The sequence below is a fragment of the Cynocephalus volans genome, chromosome 15 (genome assembly GCF_027409185.1).
Source record: "Cynocephalus volans isolate mCynVol1 chromosome 15, mCynVol1.pri, whole genome shotgun sequence".
Lineage (NCBI taxonomy): Eukaryota > Metazoa > Chordata > Mammalia > Dermoptera > Cynocephalidae > Cynocephalus > Cynocephalus volans.
This window is the reverse complement of record NC_084474.1, coordinates 60,775,400-60,798,812: the sequence shown is the minus strand read 5'-3', so window position 1 is coordinate 60,798,812 and position 23,413 is coordinate 60,775,400. Positions and strand designations below refer to the sequence as shown.

At 33.1% G+C, this 23,413-nt stretch overlaps 1 protein-coding gene across 8 annotated transcripts in view; it reads right to left on the bottom strand.

Annotated features, from left to right (window-relative positions):
• The window catches only part of OXR1 (oxidation resistance 1), a 446,972-nt gene that overhangs the window by 16,451 nt on the left and 407,108 nt on the right, over positions 1-23,413 (bottom strand). For 6 of the 8 annotated variants that reach the window (XM_063079313.1, XM_063079315.1, XM_063079317.1 and 3 more), the window contains one exon: positions 20,408-20,570. In XM_063079313.1, the coding sequence (XP_062935383.1) occupies positions 20,408-20,570 (163 nt within the window). Of the gene's footprint in view, positions 1-7,639; positions 7,803-20,407; positions 20,571-23,413 lie in introns of those variants that run through there. The other 2 variants (XM_063079320.1, XM_063079321.1) reach the window with 1 other exon arrangement.

Genomic DNA, 23,413 nt, shown 5'->3' with positions numbered 1-23,413 from the left:
TTGAATAAATCTTCTGCATTTAAAACTACTTCCTAATTAAATATATTTGTAGATGACTCAAAATTTTTTATGAGAAAGAAGATATAATCACTGTTCTTTTAGTCAAAAAGAAACCTGTAGCTACTCAAAACCACTTGATTACAATATGCATATATTGTGTTAGCTTTTTGGAATAATGAATATAAGTAGTGAGTCTCATAAAAAGGGGATAATCTTGTTTACTCCATAGCATATAAGGGGAAAAGAACACTCATTTACATAATCTTGAATTTCTTAGTGTTCTGCATAATCTAGAGAGCAAGGATATTGTTCTGAAATAAACATTCTGACCATTTCTTTTGGATTCATTTGTCCTTTGATTATAAATTTATACACTGAGTTAATGGGATTTTGTAAAACTTATGTTTCCATTACTTACAACTTAAAGAAATAAGAAGATAATATTACGTTTCTTTTATTAAATAATCAATATGATTTTAAGTTACTGACTTTATTCATTGATTATTCTACCATTATTTTTATTCTTGACTTCAACAGATATTTTCAAAGCACCTACTTATGTCCTACCATTTAAACAAAGGAAAAGAATAAAGAGTGAAAACTTAGCTGGGATTTGTGAATGTGAAAGGTGGTTTATCCTGAAGGCTAATGTAAAAATACCAATGTTGTGATGCTGAGACTAAACTTTTAGCTTGCAAAGGATGCGTGCTAAACCTGAATCTTTTATATTAAGTCAGGTACCCTCAAAATAAGATTAAATAGTCCCATATATAGCACAGTCTGTCAGAAACAAATATCTTCTCAGAAAGAAAAGATGCTCAATTCATGTCTTCAAGATTCTCACAGACTAAGATTAAGTAAATATGAGGTCATAATGAAAGACAATCTAACACACAGCCTACCATAACTGAGAGCAAGCTGAAACACCAAGCCAACTTTACATACTGATATTATCAACTATGAGTGGCGTTAAAAAAATTTACAAAAATAAGCAAGCAGTAAGAAATAATTAAAAATGAACAAGCAAATCTGAAAAATAAACTTTTATATAAATAACTGTTAAAATTTTTTAAAAATCAACAAGTTAAAAAGCGGATAGACACAGGTGAGTTAGTGAACTAGAAAACATAGCTGAAATTACCCATAATACATTACTGAGAAAAAGGAGATGAAAAACATAAAAGAGGTTAGGAGACTTGGAAAATAATAAGATATAATCTATTCCAATCAGGTATCAGCAAAAAGTAGAGAAATTATTTGAAGAGAAAATATCTGAGAATTTTTCAGAATTGATGAAAGACAAGAATCTATAGATTCACGAAGAATACTGTACCCTAAACAAGAAATACATACACAACATATTGTCCTAAAACTTCAAAATGCTTAAAACAAAAAGAAGTTCTTAAAAGCAACCAGTGAGAAGAGTAAGATAACCTACAAAGGAATCTCAATTAGTCTGGAAGCAGACTTCCCAAGAGCAAATATATGTCTTCTCAGAAGAACAGCATCCCTAATTCAGGCCCTTAAGATTCTTACCTAAATATAAACTCAGGATGAAGAATTTTCACAACGAAAGCTCATAAAACACACAATCCACTATGACAGAAAATAGTCAACCTAGAATAGTTTATCCAAGCAAAACTATTCTACGAGAAATAGAGATATTTTCAGATAGAGTACTAACCATCAACAAATCTTCACAGAAGAAATTTCTAAGAACATACTTCAGGAAGAGGGAAAATGATCTCAAAGGAATGGTCTGACATACAAGAAAGAATGGAAAATAATTAAAACGACAAATGTATATATACAAATCTAAGCAAACATTGTCTGAATAAAATAATAAAGTCTAATTTGTGATGTAATAAAAGGATAGAATAAACACAGACTACAACAGTATGTAACTGGGAAGAGTAATGATGAAGCACTAGGAGTATCTAAGGTTCTTTTTTTTGTTTTTGCTCAGGAGGAGAGATTAAGATAATCTTTAGATTTTATGAAGGTAAATATGCAGGGCTAAATTTCAGGGATTCTATTAAAAGAGTAGAAATAGAAATTCATCCAATAATAAAACAAACAAACAAACAACCCCTCCCCCCCAACCCCTCAATACCAGGATTTACTCCTTACTAGGGTAAGAGGGCAGGAAGGGACTTGATGTATCAGAGATGGTACAGCAGCTCCTTAGGAAAGCAGATATATTAAATGAGAAGAGTTACAACAAATATTTTCTATATTGAAAAGTGCAGGATAGAGAAAAAAGGGAAGGAAGAGGGGAGTCCTACCTTAAAACTATACTAAAAAAATGCATATTGCAAATTCTAGGGATACCACTAAAAAGGTTAAAAATCAATAAGTATCGTTCATATGCTAAGAGAAGAAAGAATATGGAAGCAGAAGAAATAAAATTAAAGCAGATATCAATGAAACTGAAAACAGAAAATCAATAGAGAAAAATCAATGAAATCAAAAGCCAGTTCTTTGAAATGATTGGCAAGATTAATAAACTTCTAGCCATGCTAACTAAAAAGAGAGAGAGAAAGAGAAAGAGAAAAGTGAAGCCACAAATGAATTATATCAGAAATGAAGAGATGCCACCATTACTAATACTGTGGACATTACAAGAATATTATAAACAACTCTATACCCACAAATTTGATAACCTAGATGAAATGGATTAATTCCTTGGAAGACATTAGGAAGGCATTAAGGAAAATATTACACTAATTCTCCAAAATCTCTTTCAGAAAATAGAAGTACGGGGAATATTTCCTAACATCCTGTGAGGTCAGCAGCACCCTAATAAAATAATGAATAAAGATATTACAAAATAGAGAACTACAGGTCATTATCTCTTATGAACAAACATGCAAAAATCCTCAACAAAATATTAGTAAAATGAATCAAGCAATGTATAAAAAGAACAATACACAGTGACCAAGTGGAATTTATTCCAGGTATGACAGGCTGGTTCAACATTTGAAAATCAATTGATGTAATCCATTACATCAACAGGCTAAAGATGGAAAATCATATGATCATTATCAATAGATGCAGGAAAAGGCACTAGTCAAAAGCCAACACTCATTCATAATAACAACAACAACAAAAAACCAGTTAGCAATCTAGGCATACAGGGGAATTCCCTCAACTTGACAAAGTACATATATGAAAAAAATCCTACAGTTCACATCGCACATAAGGGTGAGAAACAAGATTCTTTCCCACAAAGGTCAAAAACAAGGAAAGGATGTACTCTTTCACCACTCCTATTCAACATAATACAGGAAATCCTAGCTAATAAGTAGACAAGGTAAGGAAATAAAAGGCATACAAATAGGGAAAGAAGGGAAAAAATGTCTGTTAACAGAAGATAGGATTGTCGATACAGAAAATCTCAATGAATCAACCAAAATGCTGCTGGAATTAATAAATGATCATAGCAAGATTGCAGGGTACAAGCATAATATACAAAAGTCAATTGTGTTCCTATATATCAGCAATGAAAAACTGAAGGACAATACCATTTATATTAGCATCAAATAAATGAAACAAGTATAAATCTAACAGAATATACTGAAAATCTACATGAAGAAAACTACAAAATTCTGATGAAGAAACAAACAAAAGAATTAAGTAAATGGAGAGATATTCATGCTTGTGGATAGGAAGACTCAATACTGTCAAGGTGTCAGTTCTTCCCAAAATTGATCTGTAGATTTAACACAATTCCAATCAAAATTCCACCAAGTTATTTTGTGGACATGAGCAAAGTGATTCTAAAGTTTATATGGAAAGACTCAGAATAGCCAAGACAATAATGAAGAAAAAGAACAAAAGTTGGAGAATTGACACTACTCAACTTCAAGACTTACTATAAAGCTATAGTAATCAACAAAGGTTCGTACTGGTGAAAGAACAGATAAATAGACGAATAGAACAGAAAAGAGCACCCACTAATAGACCCACACAAAAACAGTCAATTGGTTTTTAAAAAGGAGCAAAGACAATCCGATGGAGAAAGAATGGTCTTTCCCCCAAATGGTGCTGGAACAACTGGATATACACATGCAAAAAAATTGGTCTGGACAAAGTCCTTATGCCTTTCACAAAAATTAACTCAAAATGGATCATAGATCAAAATGGAAAAATGCAAAACTACAAAACTCTTAGAAGATAATAGAGGAAAAAATCTAGGTGACTTTGGGTTTGAAGATGCACTTTTTTTTAGATAAAATACCAAAAGCACAATCCATGAAAGAAAATTATTAAGTTGGATGGATTTCATTAAAGTTAAAAACTTGTGCTCTGTGAAAGACATTGACAAGACAAAAGAACAAGCCACAGACTAGGAGAACATCTTTGCAACATACATATACATGACTAATCCAGAGTTTATGAAGAAATCTTAAAACACAACAGTAATAAATCGAACTCAATAAAAAAAATAGCTATAAGATCTGAATAAACACCTCACTGAAGAAGATACACAGATGGCAAATAAGAATATGAAAAGATGCTCAATATCATATATCACCAAGGAAATACAAATTAAAACAATGAGATACCACTGCACACCTGTAAGACTGACTAAAAACCAAAGCACTGAAAACAGCAAATGCTGACAAGGATGTGGAGTAACAGGAACTCTCATTCATTGCTGGTACAACACAAAATGGTACAGCCACTATGGAAGACAGTTTGGCAGTTTCTTATAAAATTAAACATACTTTTATCATATGATTCAGCAATCGCAGTACTGGTATTTACCTAAATTAGTTGAAACCTTATGTCCACACAAAATCTGCATGCAGCTTTTCTCAGACATGTGAAAACATGGAAGCAACTAAAATGTCCTTCAGTAGGTGAATGGATGAACAAACTGATACATCCATACAATGCAATATTATTCAGCAGAAAAAAGAATTGAGCTGTCCAGCCAAAAAGACACGGAGGAATCTTAAATGCATATTGCTAAATTAAAGAAGCCAATCTGAAAAGACTATCTATACTGTATGATATTAAGTATATGACACTCTGGAGAAGGCAAAATGATAGAAAAAGCTGGTCTTTTCATGTATGAGGACCTAAATTAAAAAAAAAAAAAGGTGACAAAATTAGTGAACTATTGATAGACATAATAAAATAATGTTGCTATTTAATGATTTGTGACTTTAATCTGAGTAAGTCTAAATCCTTATTATAAAATTGGCTTATAACTTTCAAGCACATTACAACTTACTGACACACTAAAAAGGTAGGGTATGGCATATGAGTATAACGAATATATGGATAGCTTTGAGTAAATGAATGATTAGAGATTAAAGTGTAAGTTGTCAGAATAAACTCTAAAACAGATTTAAAAAATAAAGATAAGGGGACCAGCCCCGTGGCTCACTCGAGAGAGTGCAGCGCTGGTAGTGCTGAGGCCACGGTTCGGATCCTATACAGGGATGGCCAGTGCACTCACTAGCTGAGCGTGGTGCGGACCACACCTTGCCGAGGGTTGCAATCCCCTTACTGGTCAAAAAAAAGATAAGGAAAGTTAAGCATGCTTGATCAATATGGTTTCATTAAAAGTAACTGGCAAAGAATTAACTTCATTCTATACATTTTGTTTGGGGCATATTCTACCTTATTAGGTATTAGTTAATATCTTTGAGACAAATTAACTCATCTGTAAAATGAAAATAATTTGTCTGTGGTTAATACAAGAGGGTACAGGCCAAATGTGATATACAGGCACTTAGAAAATTGTCAAGGTTTATAAAAATATATGGGCATATTATTACTAGCTCCATAGGACAATTTATCACTGAAGTCTCTAGATACCACTACTAATCTATTGAGTAAATACATGAGGAATTCTAAAAAGCCACAAAATACAAAGTCCAAAATAGTGAAATTTTATTTGTTCTAAAATACTGGCTATTCTCCTAGAAGAATCCTTTTCTATTTTAGTTTTAAAGCAGAAGAGCCACTTGTTAGGCAAAATCTTATAGGGAATTTCAATCTATAAAACAAGTGAAAAAACTGCTATCCTTTTCATCTCAATTTTCTTAAGCCTTTCCTCTGCCTTATAGTTCCTAGGACACCTACTTTAAAGCAAAGAAAACAGCTAGAAAACTGGGGCCCAAGCTTGTCAACACATCAAAACACGTCAAAAAACTGTACCATTTTAGAAAATCTTCAGAGACATCCTGGTGAAGTAATAAATGTGGTAGGGTCAAGCTGTCTCTGTATTCCATGACAGCTTGGTTGCATGACCATTCTATGCCTCATGTTCCTCATCTTTAAAATGGGGATTAATACTACTTGACTGTCAAGGTTATTGTGAAGGTTGAATGAAATAATATATATATATTTTATATATATTTCATATATTATTCCATATATATATATATATATATATATATATATAAACTATATGTATGGGTAGAGCTGATAACCAGTGAGAAGCACGCTTGTTCAGGCAAGAGATAAAATACATGACAAAATCACATCACAGCCTCCTTTAAGAATAAACAAGAATTGGTGAGTGTAATAAGTGTGTGATGTACACATTATATTGACTTATAAAATACAAAACATTCACAATTTATTTTGCCTATATTTGTTATACATTAAACTGTATTGAAGTCTTAGCAAACTAATGATAAATGTTTATTTGAACTGCAAATAAAAAAATATATGAACAGCTCCACTGTTCTTGGAATAAAAAAACAAAACAAACAAAAAAGGTGTGCCAATTGGCTAATCTGGTAAATCTGATGACAAATTTTAAAAATTCAATCATTTCAGGTACCCCTCTGTGCTGGGGTAACATATAAACAAAAACTTGAAATTGCAAAAAAAACAAAACAAAACAAAAAACCACCAACTAAAATTTTTTTGATATTTTGACATGCTTAACATTTAAGAGACGCAAGCTGCTTTGGGGGCATCTTCTGAAGTCACTCCTGGTTTTAAGTATATATTTGACCTTATTTAAATAATCTATAACAATAGTAAAAATAATATTAACATTCATAAGGCAAGATATAATTCTGAATTACCACAGAAACAGCAGTTGGCAATATATTTTATAACAAATAGTACACACACATTTATACTGGAAAATAACTAGAATTCTTAAAACAGTATGGTTGACTGCAATTTTTCTTTACTAGAATATCTGTTAAAGTTTTGTATTAGGTAGCACTGTTTGAAAACTTTTTCAATAACTTGCTTAAAAAAGCTTTTGTCAGATTGCTAAAATTAGACCCTTGAATAAACAATATTATAAAAAAGTATCCAGTTTGGGATCTAGTCAACAATATTTAAAGTTAATTTACTCTGTTCTAGTTTATTTTTAAGCAAGAAAAAATCCTGAGTATTTCTCTACAAAGTTAAGCTTAAATAAAAATATTAAATAAAAACATCAGGCCAAAAACACTTTTACAAAACAAAATTACAGTTCCTTACTAATTTCCTTTTTTGAAGATATTTAGAGTTGGCAGAAATACCTACTGCGATCATACAATTTTGTCTTCTATAAATATTCTCTATGCCTAAACTTTCAAAAATTGTATAACTTTGCATAATGTCACCATAAAAAGATTTGTATATGTAAAAATTGAAATAATTGACTAAGATTTACCAGAGTATATTTATGATTAATTGGTTGATGTCTTCTCCCTTTTTTCCCATACAAGAGACGAGACATTTCCTTTCCAGAGCAAATTAAGTTACATCAAATCATGTAAGAACTGTTTTCAAAAGCATTCTTCCTTCCTCTGTCAAAGATAAATTTCCAGCACCAGAGCCCTACTACAGTGACAAAACAGTTTGCTAGAAACAAAGATTTGATTGACAAGACAAAGAGCTAATCGCTAAGTAGTATCCATTGCAAAGACAGTCCTGAGTGGAGACTGTAAAGCTGGGGAGGGAAGAGAAGGTTTCCCATGCTTAAGTTTGGTTGCACTGTACCCAAATGTGCACAGACAGGGCTCAAAAGTTTAAAGACACAGAGCATCTATTTCCAAACACCAGCACCACTAAGAAAAATACTAAAAGTAAAATAGTCACAAAAAAAGTAGTAAGATCTCCAGAGTCCCTCCCAAAGTATACAAACGATTACAACGAACATTTCATTGTTTGCTCATAACAGTCATAAAATTCAGTTCTTTATTTACAGCTAAAAATCCTATAAAATTTCATCTCTTATGTGAACATTTTTTAAGCAATAAAAATGTCCTTTGAGGACTGTTCAACTCTCAATTTTTGTATAATGACTATGAAAAAGTCATGCCAATCTAAACAAATAAACCCTACACAAATATTCCAAGTGCCCTGAAAATTCCTTTGCCTGTTACAGAGTCCATTTTTAAACTGCATTTTCTAACATCTAATTGCTTGAAAAGGCACTTACATTCACTATGCCCACATATACTTCATTAACTAGTGGAATACTTAATATAACTAAAGATGTGATTCTTTAAAAGATTAAATATAAACTACATATAAACTGAAATTATCTGGAGCTCAGTTTTAACTAGAATATCAGTGCCATAATGGTATAGCTGAATATTTCTCCCATTTTAAGGTAAACCCGCTCCTTTACCTCATTGTGTGTATACACAATGCCACCTCTTCACACACACACCAGCTTTCTAACACACACAACGCTCCATCCCATCCAGCTCCTCATATCTTCTTCCTTCACATTCCAGCATGTACATGCCCAGGACATAGCACATCCCACAGTGAACACCCTCCCTCCTCCACACATCAACCATTTCTCCTATTTCCTCCAACAGTGCCATAGCTCTTACCCTAGAGATCCCTCTCCCACAGTCCCTCATAGGCACACCATCATCATCTCCACAACTGCCTTACAGTCCCTTCATATGTACAGCATTGTGGTCACCTCCCACACCCCCATCATGGACTCCCCTTCCATAACCATCAACAATATTATATAATTTGGTGGTGGTGGTGGTGGAAACGCCATTTTAGAAAACCTGAGAAATTACCTTACATAAGAATGAATAAGCTGATAATAAATAAAAAAAATTTTTTAAAAACAAAATCTATCATAACTTTTAGCTAGATATTCTAAAATGAGAAATAACCAGTGGCTATCAAATTTTAGAAACTTTCTGAAGTACCCATGTATAAGACGGTTCGTATCAACATAAATTCAAATTAAACTTTTGTAATCCTTCTGATTTCTACCTTTTCCAAATTTATTAAATTTTTTCTGGTATTATGATTTGTAATACTATTTGATTATTCAACCAATATTTTAGAAAGTATACTTTTTAAAAAATTGCCTTTATCTGAGAAATATGACCTCTCTTTGTGTAGCTACTTTAGATGTAAGACTCCCTTCATTTTTGGACAAAATCAATTCTGTGTCAATTTTGCTGGCTAGGCTGGAAAGAGATCAGAAAGGTTTTTTGGTTTGTTTCATATATTAACTCGATTTTGGTGTTACTTGTGCTTTAATAATAATAGTAGTAGTAATATAATAATAATAACAACAACAACAATAATAATAATGAACAATGTGTTTAATAAAATGAACACCAGAATACTCACTACCTGGCAGCTTAGGAAATAAGATATTAACCAAATAGTTGAAGGTCCCTGATACGGTGCTTCTTAGAAGTCAAAGAAATACTAGTGTTGTAGAAGTCTTCTCTGGGAAACCTAGTAACTGACCATAGCAATAACTCTACTTAATGATAACTGTGAAAACAGAACTGACTCCACAAGACAACCACAGTGTTGTAGTGAAAAACTAAATCCAATAATGACATAATATGATATATTTTATGAACTAAAATGCTAAGAATAGGTTAAATATTTTACGTTTATATAATTAAAATGTAGACCACTAGAAATTAAAGTCAAAATGAGAAGATTGTATAAATGATTTTAAAACTATCTAAGCCGGAAGGCAGATTCTAAAATATTTTGAATAATGGTATACAGGTTTATGTAATAAGCAGTCAACAACAGAATTACACTTACACTTAAATAAGTAACCTAAGCTTTGATTAACTGATTGAGAACATGTGAGTAACATTAAGCACCTAAGAAAGAACAAGTCATGCCAGAAATCAAATATTGAATGAAACGTCTTTTTATCAATATTTTGGCAAGGGTGAGAAGTGGAGAGTAGACCAAAATAAGTTTCTTCTAATACCAATCATTTTAAAAATGAGAAACCCTAGCATGTTATATAACCTATTGACATTTAATCTTAGTAAACTTATTGTTAAACTTCCAAATAAATCACTTCAGGCTTGATTTAATAAAGCTAGTTTCTTACTTGTTTTTTCTAACTTTGAAAACTAAAAGGAAACTTCTTAGACCTCATCTATTTTGAGGAGCTACTAAGTTTAGTCTGGATTAAAAAAATTTTTTTCCATGTATAAAAACAACCTACTTTTTTTTTCTACCATAGGAATGCTGCATTTACCTCAAATACACTTAAATTGTTATCAGGGTCACTTAATTGTGGATGCTTTTTAATTCTATAAAAGCTATAATTGAAAGGTTTTATTAAAGGTGTCATTTTTATTAAACAAGTGAAATAACCTTCTGTGTCTCAGGCATAAACATATGTAGGTACACAATGATCAACAGACATGATTCCTGCCCTCATGGAGCTTATAGTCTAATGGAGAGGAAAGGAGAAAAGTCAAACACACAAATAAATATGTAATTACAAGCTGCATAAGGCCTATGAGTTTTTTGTATTTTTAAATGCCACAAAAGAGAAAAAATAAGGAAGCCTACTTTAGATTGTTTTTTGTTTTTGTAAGCAGCCGATCTACTTTAGATGAGGTAGTTAGGTAACATCCTCAGGAAGAAAGGACGCACTTAATTTTTTAAAAAAGTACAGTATGTACCATCGGAAGAGTTTTGTGATAGGAAGAGATAAGGGATTTTGAAGAACTAAAAGAAAGACCCATGGGTTTGAAGCTCAGTGATTAAACGGCAAATTACAGAGGTAGAAAGAGGTCAAATTACTCAGTGCCTGGAAATAAAAGGAGTTTCCTACTTGTTAAAATAATTCGTCCTGGTAACAATTGATAAGTAGGATTTACTAAGTATTTAAGAATACAACTTGGCATCTTCCAATTGTAGCAAACTGCTCCTGCTGCCAATATTTGGATCTCTGAAACACCATGCTCATTTGAAGTAGTAGCTGATTGATCTTTGACAACAAAAGGGCAACATAATTCAGCACATTTGAAACTACTAAGATTTCTTGAGAGCCATTTTTGGATTTTAAAATTGAAGTACTATAAAAGCATATGCAAAAGTGCTTACCTAAAAATAATCATTAATTCAGATTTTCATCTTGCTTCCTCCTGACTTCTTTACTATTAATGTCCCTTATTTAAGAAATGAAAAGCCAAGACAAGTGTGAAGAAGAATAAGTGAGGTCAGCAAAAATTCCTGGGCCACTGAGGATGCCTCCACCATTTGCAGTGTATTAATTGAATGTCATACATGTCTTTGTAATATGAGGATGAGCAGTAACAGTAAATATAGAAAATAATCCACCAGAAACATTATGAAATTTTTTGATGTCTGTTATAAGGGGATCATTTGATTTGGATTTCTCTTTATTATAGTCTACCAAAATGAATGGCTGTGAAGAATACTGTGAAGAAAAAGTAAAGGCAAGAAAATTTTTCAAAGTGTCTATAACACTTCCATTCTTTTCTTTTTATTAAAGGAATGCTATAAAGATTTTCATTTGTTTTCCAAGAAGATGAAAATGTGTTGAGTAAATTATGAAACTATGATTGAATATTAAGAAAGTTTTAAAATTTTTGTTACAAGGAGGTTCTAGTAACATGTGAAAATGTGTTTATTATACCACTGCGGTGGAGGGTACTAACATTAATAAAGCACATGTATCTCACAGGGCCTTAACCTTTAGCCTAGCAGGGCCACAGCCCTTAGATTAGAAGGACCACAGTCCTTAGATCAGGCTGTAGCTTAGTAGCATCTTTATCTTAGGACAACAGTCCTTAGCTGTTAGAAGGGCCAAAGCTCTTTAGTTTATGCTGTAGCATAGTAGGACCACAGTCCTTAGTTTTAGCAAGGCCAAAGCCTTGTAGTTTGAGGAATAACCTAACTTTTTAGTATTGCACATAGAAATGCTAAGCTTGGGAAAAAACAAAACCTGCACAGGACTAAAAAGTCTCTGGTGTGGATATGAAAATTGTAACAGAGCAAAAGTGCTTGCTCTAAGGGCAGATGCCCTTGGTGCAGGTAAACCTAATGATGGGAAAAGTATGTATGCTAAAAACTTCAAGGCTACTCTGCCAATTAGTGGTTGGTTCCACATTTCACTTTCAACTGCTTCTCTAAGTTTCCTAGGGAACTAAGTGTTGCCATAACGATTATCTCATTGGTTCTTTTGTATGTCACATAGCTTAGTTTTATGACTCCTTTGATGGTAAATTGTTTAAACTATTTTTAAGTTGCACCTGCTTTAATGAAAATTGTTATGTAGCCAGTTTGTTTATGTTTTCACTATGATTTATTAAACACCTGTGTTCTTTTCTGTAACTTTTTGCCTGGATAATAAAAACCGAGAGAAAACCTAGTTTGGGTTATTCTTCCAAGGAATGCTTCTCTCTTGAGAAGTCGTCTCCTGGAATTAATCACTTCTGGGCCTCTCATTGCTCTGGAAAAATGGGCTTTGAGTAATCCTTTGTGTCTCCGTCTCTGTCACCCTGGGGGAGAGGTGACACATTGCTCCAAGAAAGCATATTCTCTCTCTCTCTCTTTTTTTTTTTTTAATTAATAAGGCTGATTTTATAGAATAAAGTTTTGCTAAGTGGTCAGAAAAAAAATAGGAGTTTCTCACTATGATGTGAGATGACAGCCATTTTCAAACTTTTCATTTTCCATTTAGCAGTAAAATATTCATTATATTATAAGATTTTACTCTGTAAGTAGTTTTGTGAAGTTTAGATGAAATCTTTTTATTTCATCTACTATCCTATCATTCTTTTCAAAGTCATTTTCTGTATCCACCTGTTATTTATTTATTTATTTTTTATTTTGGGCCATAAAACAAGTCTTGATACATTTAAGAAGACTAAATCATAGGAAATACATCCTCTGACCACAATAACAGAAGGAAATTTTAAAAATTCACAAAATTTTGTGAATTTTGTGTGGAAATTAAACATTTTCCTAAATAAACAATATGTTAAGAGAAAAATCATAGGGAAATTAGGATTTTGAGATAAAAACAGACATCCTCTTCTCTGGTTTCCACTGGTGACTCTCTTTGTGTCAATGTAGTCGAGTGTCTGGCAGGTCACCTGCAAGGTGGCTGTGGCTACTGCTGCAGTGTTGAGCTGCTTTTGCGACAGCTGTAGCTATGTCAGTGGTTGTGGTGGGCCACCCGTGTGGAAGTGGTGTTTTCAGTGTCCTCCTTGCTTGGTTGCATACAGGGGTGGCCCTTGGCTCCTGCCTCAGGACGTTCTGTTGCTTGCCTGGTTGTGGGCGGAGGGGGCAGCCCCTGGCTCCTGCCTCAGCACCCCTGGAGTGCTTTTATTTGTTTTTATTTATCATCCTAAGAGCACCGGATGTTTTAATCAGTAAGTCTGGAGTATAAGAGATACCAAACTACATGTGGTTTAAATTAATTTTAGAGATAAGTTTTGAAAAACCTTTTCTGCCAGCTCTTGTCCCTAAAGGAGTGACAAGCACAACCCAAAGGAAGTAGGACAAAAATCAATGTTATAAAGATCCACCTGTGAGGCCTGTATGGTCAAGAAGGAAGACTGATATACTCAATGCACATGATACTTTGAAGCCTAAAACTTTCAGAGGATTCTAGTATACACCACCCTCTTGAAGTTAGTACTTGGAGTGAATGGTAATATAGCCTAGGGGTACAACAATGTACCATGGTACCTGATAACAAGATAAAACGGACTCATCTTATTATAGCATCATTTTTAGTTCATGATAAGAAATTTTAAAATTTATTTTTATATTAAATAACAAATTTATTTTTTCACAAATGATGAAGCTGAATGCAAAGTCTTACATGAATCTTGAAACTGACTTCAATGATTAAAAACACAGGTTCATCACGGTGGTCATCACGGCTTTAGGCTATACTACTGGACTCCTGGGTACTTGTCAAATACATCAAACTTTAAAGAGTATTTGATGGACAAATTGAAGAAGACAAAGTTCAAAGATCAATGACTTATAGCCTGGTGTGTTTCTTGACTTCCCTCTAGTGTCTCTAAATACACAACATGATAGAAGTCCTTTGGTATGTAAAGGAGCTATGCCAGAATTAATTGCATCCTGCAAATGAGGAGAAAACATGTTTTTTAAAAAATCAAGGTAGAAAATGATTAAAAGAACCTTTCTCCACAGTGAAGCTAGTTTATGTTTTTGGTACAGCACCCCAAATAAAAGGAATATCACGAAAAAATATTTTATACAATGTAACTTGCATGACAGGGACTCAAAAACTGAACTATATTATGATCATTAGTCTGAAGAATCTTCCACAGTCTTAGTGTTGTATTTGTTTAACATAATACCTGAAGTAGTGGCATGTGATCATAGAGTGGTTTTTCCACCTTGACTACACAATGTAATCACTTGGGGAGCCAAAGAATTACTGATAACTAGGTCCCACCGCGAGTGATTCTGATTTAACTGGCCTGAGGTGTGACCTGAGCAATGAGATTTTTGAAAGCTCTCCCAGATGGTTCAAAGGTTGTGCCACAGTTGAGAACTTGATGTGGTGGAAAGAGTATAGGCTTTGACTTAGAGATTAATCACCTTAATTTACTACTATGAGAATTTTAGCCAAGGACAAAACAAGCTTAAAGAAAATATTTATAAAATAAAGATGATAATCTCTGCTTAAATGCATTGCTCTAGATCTATCAATTTATAGGAAATTCAAGTGGTAGTAGAACATGTTAATAGATGCCATGGGGACGCAATCAGCAAAATCCAGACTGTGGGACATTCTACAGGAAAAATCTGATTTCTAAAAAGCCAAAATTACAAAACAAACAAACAAACAAAAACCAGAAAGAGAAGAAATAGAGGGAGATCACATTTAGGGAGACTTAAGAGACATCTTAACTGCAACATTTGGAACTTAGTTGGATCTTTACTCAAATAAATTAGTAAAAACACATACATATTATGCGTATTTTAAATATTTTTATGACATCTGAAGAAATGTGAACTGGAGAAAAGGAGGGACATAGATTAAATGAGCAAAGATTTATCATAGATTCGATAAAGCCAAGGAATTGGTACATAGAAATTCATTATACTAATAATCTCTTATTTCTGTATATTTATCACACAAAAGAACTAACAACTACACATAGAACTGCCATACAATCCAGCAATTCCACTGCTGGGTATATATCCAAAGGAATGGAAATCATCATGTTGAAGTGATACCTGAACTCCCATGTTTATTGCAGTTCTATTTACAATAGCCAAAAGATGGAACCTACCTAAATGTCCATCACTGGATGAGTGGATAAGGAAAATGTGGTTTATTTACACAATGGAATACTACTCTTTCATAAAAAAAGAATGACATACTGCCATTCACAGCAACATGGATAAACTTAGACAAAATTATGTTAAGTGAAATAAGCCAGGCCCAGAAAGAGAAATACCCTATGTCCTCACTCTTAAGTGGGAAATAAAAAAATAAATTAAAAAAAAGAAAGATACAACAATCACAATAACATGCTGAACTTTTAAAAGTAGAAAACAGAACTGAGGTTACCAGAGGTGGGAAAGGGGGAGGGGAGTCATGAAAATTGATTACATTGTATGATGTTGAATATACTAATTATCCTGATTTGAGCATGACATATTGCACACAGGTATGATATTCAACTCTACACCCCACAGATATGTATGATCAACTGTTTCTACAAAAAATAAAGAACTATCACCAGGAAACAGTGGGTGTCAATAGGCATCTTTTCTCATCTTCACCTCAGCATGTGCCTAACACTTTCTTGAAATGCCATTAGAGCACTTCCCTTTTCAGTGAAAAGTCACAAAAACAATCACCATCCAGAAAACAAAAAGTAACATTTTCCACAAAACTGCAAAGCCCCACATAAAACAATATCACATGATCTACTTACTGACTTCCTGTTACTGGATTCTGGCAGGAATCAAAGGAAAGACTGTACCATATGTAGTTCCTTTTCAGTTGCAAGGTAAGGTTATTAAACCACCAATAGCAGAAGATTCATAATTCCTATTCCTTTTATTCTGGGTGTTACACCAAAAGCATAAATTTGGTTCACTATTGAGAAAGGTTTCCTTAATCATTTTGTACCCTGAATTTTTTAAAAACACGTTTTCTTGTTAATAGCAACCCTGCTGATACAATTAATTCTAGCATAGCTCCCTTACAAACCAAAGGACTCTTTATTATGTTGTGTACTGAGAGACACTACACAAAAAGGGAAATCAATCTTTACACACCTCGAGTAATATGAATAGTATTTTTCGGATCCTTTTCCCTATACTCAGAAATTATTCTTCTATATCGTTAGGGGTTCTTTACTCCTTATGACCTCAAATTTGGCTAAATTTTCTTTTTCTTAGCAAACTGGTTTCTCTGGTCTCCCTTCTCTCTGGAATTCACTGTACAAATCTCTAATACTGCTTTCTTTCTTGCCTTTCTCATCATTTCTAATTCTTAAATTCCAGCCTTTTCTAATTATCATCAATAGGACTTACTTTCAATTTGCATATTTTGAAATTAGATTTCTTTTAAATATTATATAATTTTTCTTGCTATCCCAAGCATGCATTTTAGTAATCTGGTGTGCTGTAGTTTATTAATGCTTTTGACACATTTTAGGGTAATGATCACATAGAATGTGAAAGAGCTCATAAAGTTAAACCGTAGAAGTACTGGGGAAAATAATCTGGGAAGAAGATTAAAAAGGAAGACAAAAATTATTTTCACATTATCAGAGTTTATAGAAAATTTTTGTTGTTGCTATTAATATGCCCTTGAAGGAAGAATAAAGACAAATGAATCAAATTTACAAAGATATGTTTCTTTAAACTCACTGTATCATAGAACTTTCTAACAGTTATCCTAAAACTCAGAGTTATCCCTTTGAGATAATAAATTCACTATCACTGAATCTGTTAAAGCGGAACAATGAATAGTGTAAAGTGTAAAATGTAAAATGAAAAGGAGGCTATCCTGTCAGTTAATTCCAATTTCCAAAGTCTATGGCTTTGCAATAAAATATTTACTACAACTGACATAAGAACTTTAAGATACAGAGCAATCTTGAAAAATGAGAAGCTTTATATCCTACTTAATCTATGCCCAAGTTTATTCATCAATCCAATAAATATTTGAGTATGAACTATATGCCTGCATCATTTCTTAGCTCTGAAGATATAGTAGTGCACGAAACTGACAAATCCCTTCCTCATGTCCCTTACACAGGGAGGGGGAAAGAAAGGAAATGAAAGTGGGGGGTGGAGAAAAGTTTACCATATGCAAGCTTCCTTGGTCAATGTATACATTTCTGGCTAGCAATACATTTCTGCCTTAATAATAGTCAAAGATAATAAGATCTCCTAAGTATCACTGAAGCAGAGCAAAAATGAGTAGAGCAGTTAGTTTTAACAAAACAGACTGATGTCCAAGTTGGTAGCAATAATAAGTTCTTCCTAAATTCTAGGAAACCTATTCTCCAACCCTAGGTAAAACATCACTTCACATTGTGAAGTGCTTCTGTTCTATATAAGGGCTCTAGCCAAATTCCTTTAAAAAGAAAATTTACCATTTGAAATTACTGTCTCACTTAAACAAGTATTCATTAGTTTAACAAATATTTTTTAGTCACTTAGTATCCATCAGGTACTGGACATGAGCTGCACAAGAGCAACGTAATGTAGATATACATGCAATTGTAAATTTTCTGGCAGCCACATTGAAAAAGAAAAAAAAAGTGAAATTAATCTTAATAATATATTTTACTTAACCTAATATATCCAAAATATTATCATTTTAACATTAATCAATACAAAAATAACATTTTATATTCATTCGTCTTTCATTTCTAAGTCATCAAAATCCATTGTGTATTTTATATTACAGCACATCTCAATTTGGACTGGCCACACGTTAAATGCTTAATAGTTACATTGGCTAGTGGCAACTGTATCTATAGAAAGTAGAATACTTTACACTACAGCACACTAAATTTTGATAGGAAGTATCTGACCTGATTTAGACTTAGATTTATTTGATCATATTTAGATATTATGAACTATCTAGTTGAAAAAGTAGATCCTATATCAAAATTGTTCAGACATATTTAAAGGTTATCTAATAAGTGAATCGAGTATCAGTTTTTAAATTTAAATTAATTAAAATTAAAAACTAAGTTACTTAGTTGCATCAGCTGTATTTCAAGTACTAAGTAGCCACATATGGCTAGTGGCTACCATATTGGACAGTGCATTACAGCTTCTAGATAATACAGAAAAAGATCCCCAAATTACATTTTTTTCTCTTCCATTTTCTTTGTATTTGAATCAATTCTGGTTGAAGGACAGGTGAGAAGGCATCTATTTTTTCTTTAGAAATTATAACCTGTAGGGTCTTCCACAGAAACTGAGGCAGTTCCTTTGAATCAAAATAGTCAATAGACAATTACTTGCAAAATTAAGTGCTCTAATACCAATGGGCAGAAAGCTCTCAATTCCTTTTCTTGATTGAAAATATTGCCATCCACTTGCCACCCAAGTTAGAAACTTCATTGTTACTTAGTTGTCACTAAATCCTGTCTACTTAGCTAGGTAATACTTTTTTTTCTAACTTTATTCTATCCCCTTCAACTATGCCTTCAACTGTTGCTGCCTTAGTACAGGTACACATCTTTGATCACCTGGGCTATTTTAAATGCCTCCTAAAACCAATCTTAAAAACACAGCTCAGGGAATTTTTTTTACATATGTAATCACCCATGTAACCACCACCCAGATTAAGATACAGAGCATCTCCAGTACTCTATAAAGTTCCTTCCTACCCTTTATCCACCTCCTCAATTCCAGTAACCATTAGTCTGATGGACTTTCAACAAAGTTTGCACTTTTGAACCTAATGTAAATGGAGGTTTTGTGCCTGGCTTCTTTTGTGTCTGGTTTCTCTCATTTAACATATCTGTGAGATTCATACATGTTGTTGCCTGTACCAGTAGATCTTTTTTTCATTGCTATATTATTTAAAATTTTATGAATATCTCTAAGCTTATCTATGGGCATTTCAGTTTTGGATTATTACGAATAAAGTTGGTATAAAGATTAATGATGATGGTTAAAGTATTAAAAGAACCTAAAAAAAATGCTCAATATATATTACTTCTTTCCCTCCATTACGTTTACATTACAGTAGAAACATGTCCTGTGTACTACACAGAATGAAATTAGACACACTCAAAATCAGGTGCGCATTTTAAATAAAAGACATGCCATGTATAACTTTAATCAATATACATGTTAAGTGCATGCAGAATAAATTCATATCACATAAACAATCACAAACATTAACATCAAATGGGTAACAAAATTTGATTCCATTCATTATCACATTTTAGCATCTGCTCTATATTTTCTAATGCATCAAGAAGAGATTAATCCAGGCAATGACAAAAACAGACCACTACTCCCTACCACTCCTAGAAGACAAAGCATGTTAAACCTGACATGTAATCCTAGAAGATATATCTAAGGGGGGTTACAGAAAGTTTTATAATATTAATTTGGCTGTTTAAACAAGTTCAGTAAATTTGAGCACATAAAAATTTTATTACTTTGTAAAATTAGCACCAGCTTATTTTGCTAACATTATTATTGCTAAATTCAAGTCACAATAATGCTTAGGTCTGGAACTTAGAAAGAAGTGCTAATTTGCATGGATGTGTTAAATGAGTGCTCTAACTTTCTTCATGAAGGAGACACAATTAAAATGAATTATATCTGAAACAAATATGTTTTAGGAAAATTAATATAACAATTAATATTACTTTCTTCATTATCATACTGTTATTCTTTCCTAAGCTAAATATCCTAAAATACATTTAGTAAAAGTCATATTATTGCTGATGGGTTGCTTTCTTAGTATTTTAAAGCAAAAGCAGAATAACAAATAGTACTAAATCAAAGTTACTACTTAGATTCACTCAATAAACACACACATACATAGACAGTGAATCTGTACCTTTAAAAAAAATTACTCTTTTGTACAAAGATCACTTGTACTTGTTACTACCATAAAGCTACAAGTTCCTACAAAGTAAAAATATGAATAAAATCTTATTTTTCTTCTTACCTCCCATTCTCTGGCTGCTGCTTGATTAGTAGAATCTTCATTTGTTTCAGACTCCTCAATCTTTTTTACTACAATAAATCCAGGTTCTTTGGTATATTCACCAGTATCTTCTGCATATATTTCTGGACTCCACTGAATGAAGAAGGCATACAAGTGGTCTGTCCTGTTAGAACAAATGACTATTAATAGACCTAGTATTCTGTGCTGGTGGCTAGAATTACAAAATTGTATCTGTGAAATATCTTGATATTCTTGAAGATTTAAAATATACACAAAATATACTATGCTTTTTAAAAAGATAAAGCCTACTAATCAGGAAGACATTAACTTAAAAAATTTATTTGGCTATACCGGTCAAGTTGTTCTGAGAAAACGATAGCAAGATTTTCCTGCTCGCTTTTGACCAGTTCAGGTGCTGTATACAGTAATGTTTTTCCTCTTTAAAGACGCTCGTGATGGGAAGGGAAATTGAATCCACTACTTTGTCCTCATTCACACAATGATCTAAAATACAATAATTTACTAATTGTCTATTTTGAAACCTGGACATTGTACGGAATTTTTCTAAGTTAATAGAAATATACCTAACTTTTAAATGATACCAGTAACACAGTGATCAGGGATAGATGATGTAAATCATCAGGGATAGATAATCTAATCATTTAAATTTCTGGTTCCCCTTTTCAATGTTTTGTTTACTGTGGTAATGGCAGTTGCTGCATTTCCTAATGAACTATTTCAGGGTCAAACACACATTTCAAATATCTATGATTGCCATAATTAGCATGTGTAATTGAAAATTGATTACAAAACTCTCAGCTAACATAGACCAATGAATAACAATGGTTCTCAAAATTTTATTTCCAAAGTAATGATTTTTTTTTTTAAGTTGTCATTTCTTATGTGGCAGCTAACATATTGAAAGGGTGCTAAGTTTTATCTTTCAGATAATTTGTCACTATAAAATAGTAATTTTCATAAGTTACATGCCTACAATAAAGCTCAGAATCCTATTAACGCTAATTTTTAATGAACATTAGGCAAGGTGCAAGGATAGTATTAAAATGGAAAAGTCCATATAAAAATTAAAATAAACCCAAGAATAAGGAGAGAAAACTAAATTTTTATATTCATTTTAACTATAGTTAAAATTTTCATTGCAATTATTATTATTATTATTATTTTAAATTTTATTTTGTCGATATACATTGTGGCTGATTATTGCTCCCCTTCACCAAAACCTCCCTCCCTTCTCCCTCGCCCCCTCCCCCCCCAACGTCCTTTCTGTTTGCTTGTCGTATCAACTTCAAGTAATTGTGGTTGTTGTATCTTCTCCCCCCCCCCCCCGGTTTTGTTTTGTGTGTGTGTGTGTGTGTGTGTGTGTGTGTGTGTGTGTGTGTGAATTTATATATTAATTTTTAGCTCCCACCAATAAGTGAGAACATGTGGTATTTCTCTTTCTGTGCCTGACTTGTTTCACTTAATATAATTCTCTCGAGGTCCATCCATGTTGTTGCAAATGGCAGTATTTCATTCGTTTTTATAGCTGAGTAGTATTCCATTGTGTAGATGTACATTTTCCATATCCACTCATCTGATGATGGACATTTGGGCTGGTTCCAACTCTTGGCTATTGTAAAGAGTGCTGCGATGAACATTGGGGAACAGGTATACCTTCGACTTGATGATTTCCATTCCTCTGGGTATATTCCCAACAGTGGGATAGCTGGGTCGTATGGTAGATCTATCTGCAATTGTTTGAGGAACCTCCATACCATTTTCCATAGAGGCTGCACCATTTTGCAGTCTCACCAACAATGTATGAGAGTTCCTTTTTCTCCGCAACCTCGCCAGCATTTATCGTTCAGAGTCTTTTGGATTTTAGCCATCCTAACTGGGGTTAGATGGTATCTCAGTGTGGTTTTGATTTGCATTTCCCGGATGCTGAGTGATGCTGAGCATTTTTCCATATGTCTGTTGGCCATTTGGATATCTTCCTTAGAGAAATGCCTACTTAGCTCTTTTGCCCATTTTTTAATTGGGTTGCTTGTTTTCTTCTTGTAAAGTTGTTTGAGTTCCTTATATATTCTGGATATTAATCCTTTGTCAGATGTATATTTTGCAAATATTTTCTCCCACTCTGTTGGTTGTCTTTTAACTCTTTTAATTGTTTCTTTTGCTGTGCAGAAGCTTTTTAGTTTGATATAATCCCATTTGTTTATTTTTCCTTTGGTTGCCCGTGCTTTTGGGGTCGTATTCATGAAGTCCGTGCCCAGTCCTATTTCCTGAAGTGTTTCTCCTATGTTTTCTTTAAGAAGTTTTATTGTTTCAGGGTGTACATTTAAATCCTTAATCCATTTTGAGTTGATTTTAGTATACGGTGAGAGGTATGGATCTAGTTTCATTCTCCTGCATATGGATATCCAGTTATCCCAGCACCATTTGCTGAAGAGGCAGTCCCTTCCCCAGTGAATAGGCTTGGTGCCTTTGTCAAAGATCAGATGGCAGTAAGTGTGTGGGTTGATTTCTGGATTCTCTATTCTATTCCATTAGTCAGTGTGTCTGTTTTTATGCCAGTACCGTACTGTTTTGGTTATTATAGCTTTGTAGTATAGCTTAAAGTCAGGTAGTGTTATGCCTCCAGCTTTATTTTTTTTGCTCAGCATTGCTTTGGCTATGCGTGGTCTTTTATTGTTCCATATAAATGACTGGATAGTTTTTTCCATTTCTGAGAAAAATGTCTTTGGAATTTTGATGGGGATTACATTGAATTTGTATATCACTTTGGGTAGTATGGACATTTTCACTATGTTGATTCTTCCAATCCAAGAGCATGGGATATCTTTCCATCTTCTTGTATCCTCTCTAATTTCTCTCAGCAGTGGTTTGTAGTTCTCATTATAGAGATTTTTCACCTCCTTGGTTAACTCAATTCCTAAGTATTTTATTTTTTTGGTGGCTATTGTAAATGGGCAGGCTTTCTTGATTTCTCGTTCTGCATGTTCA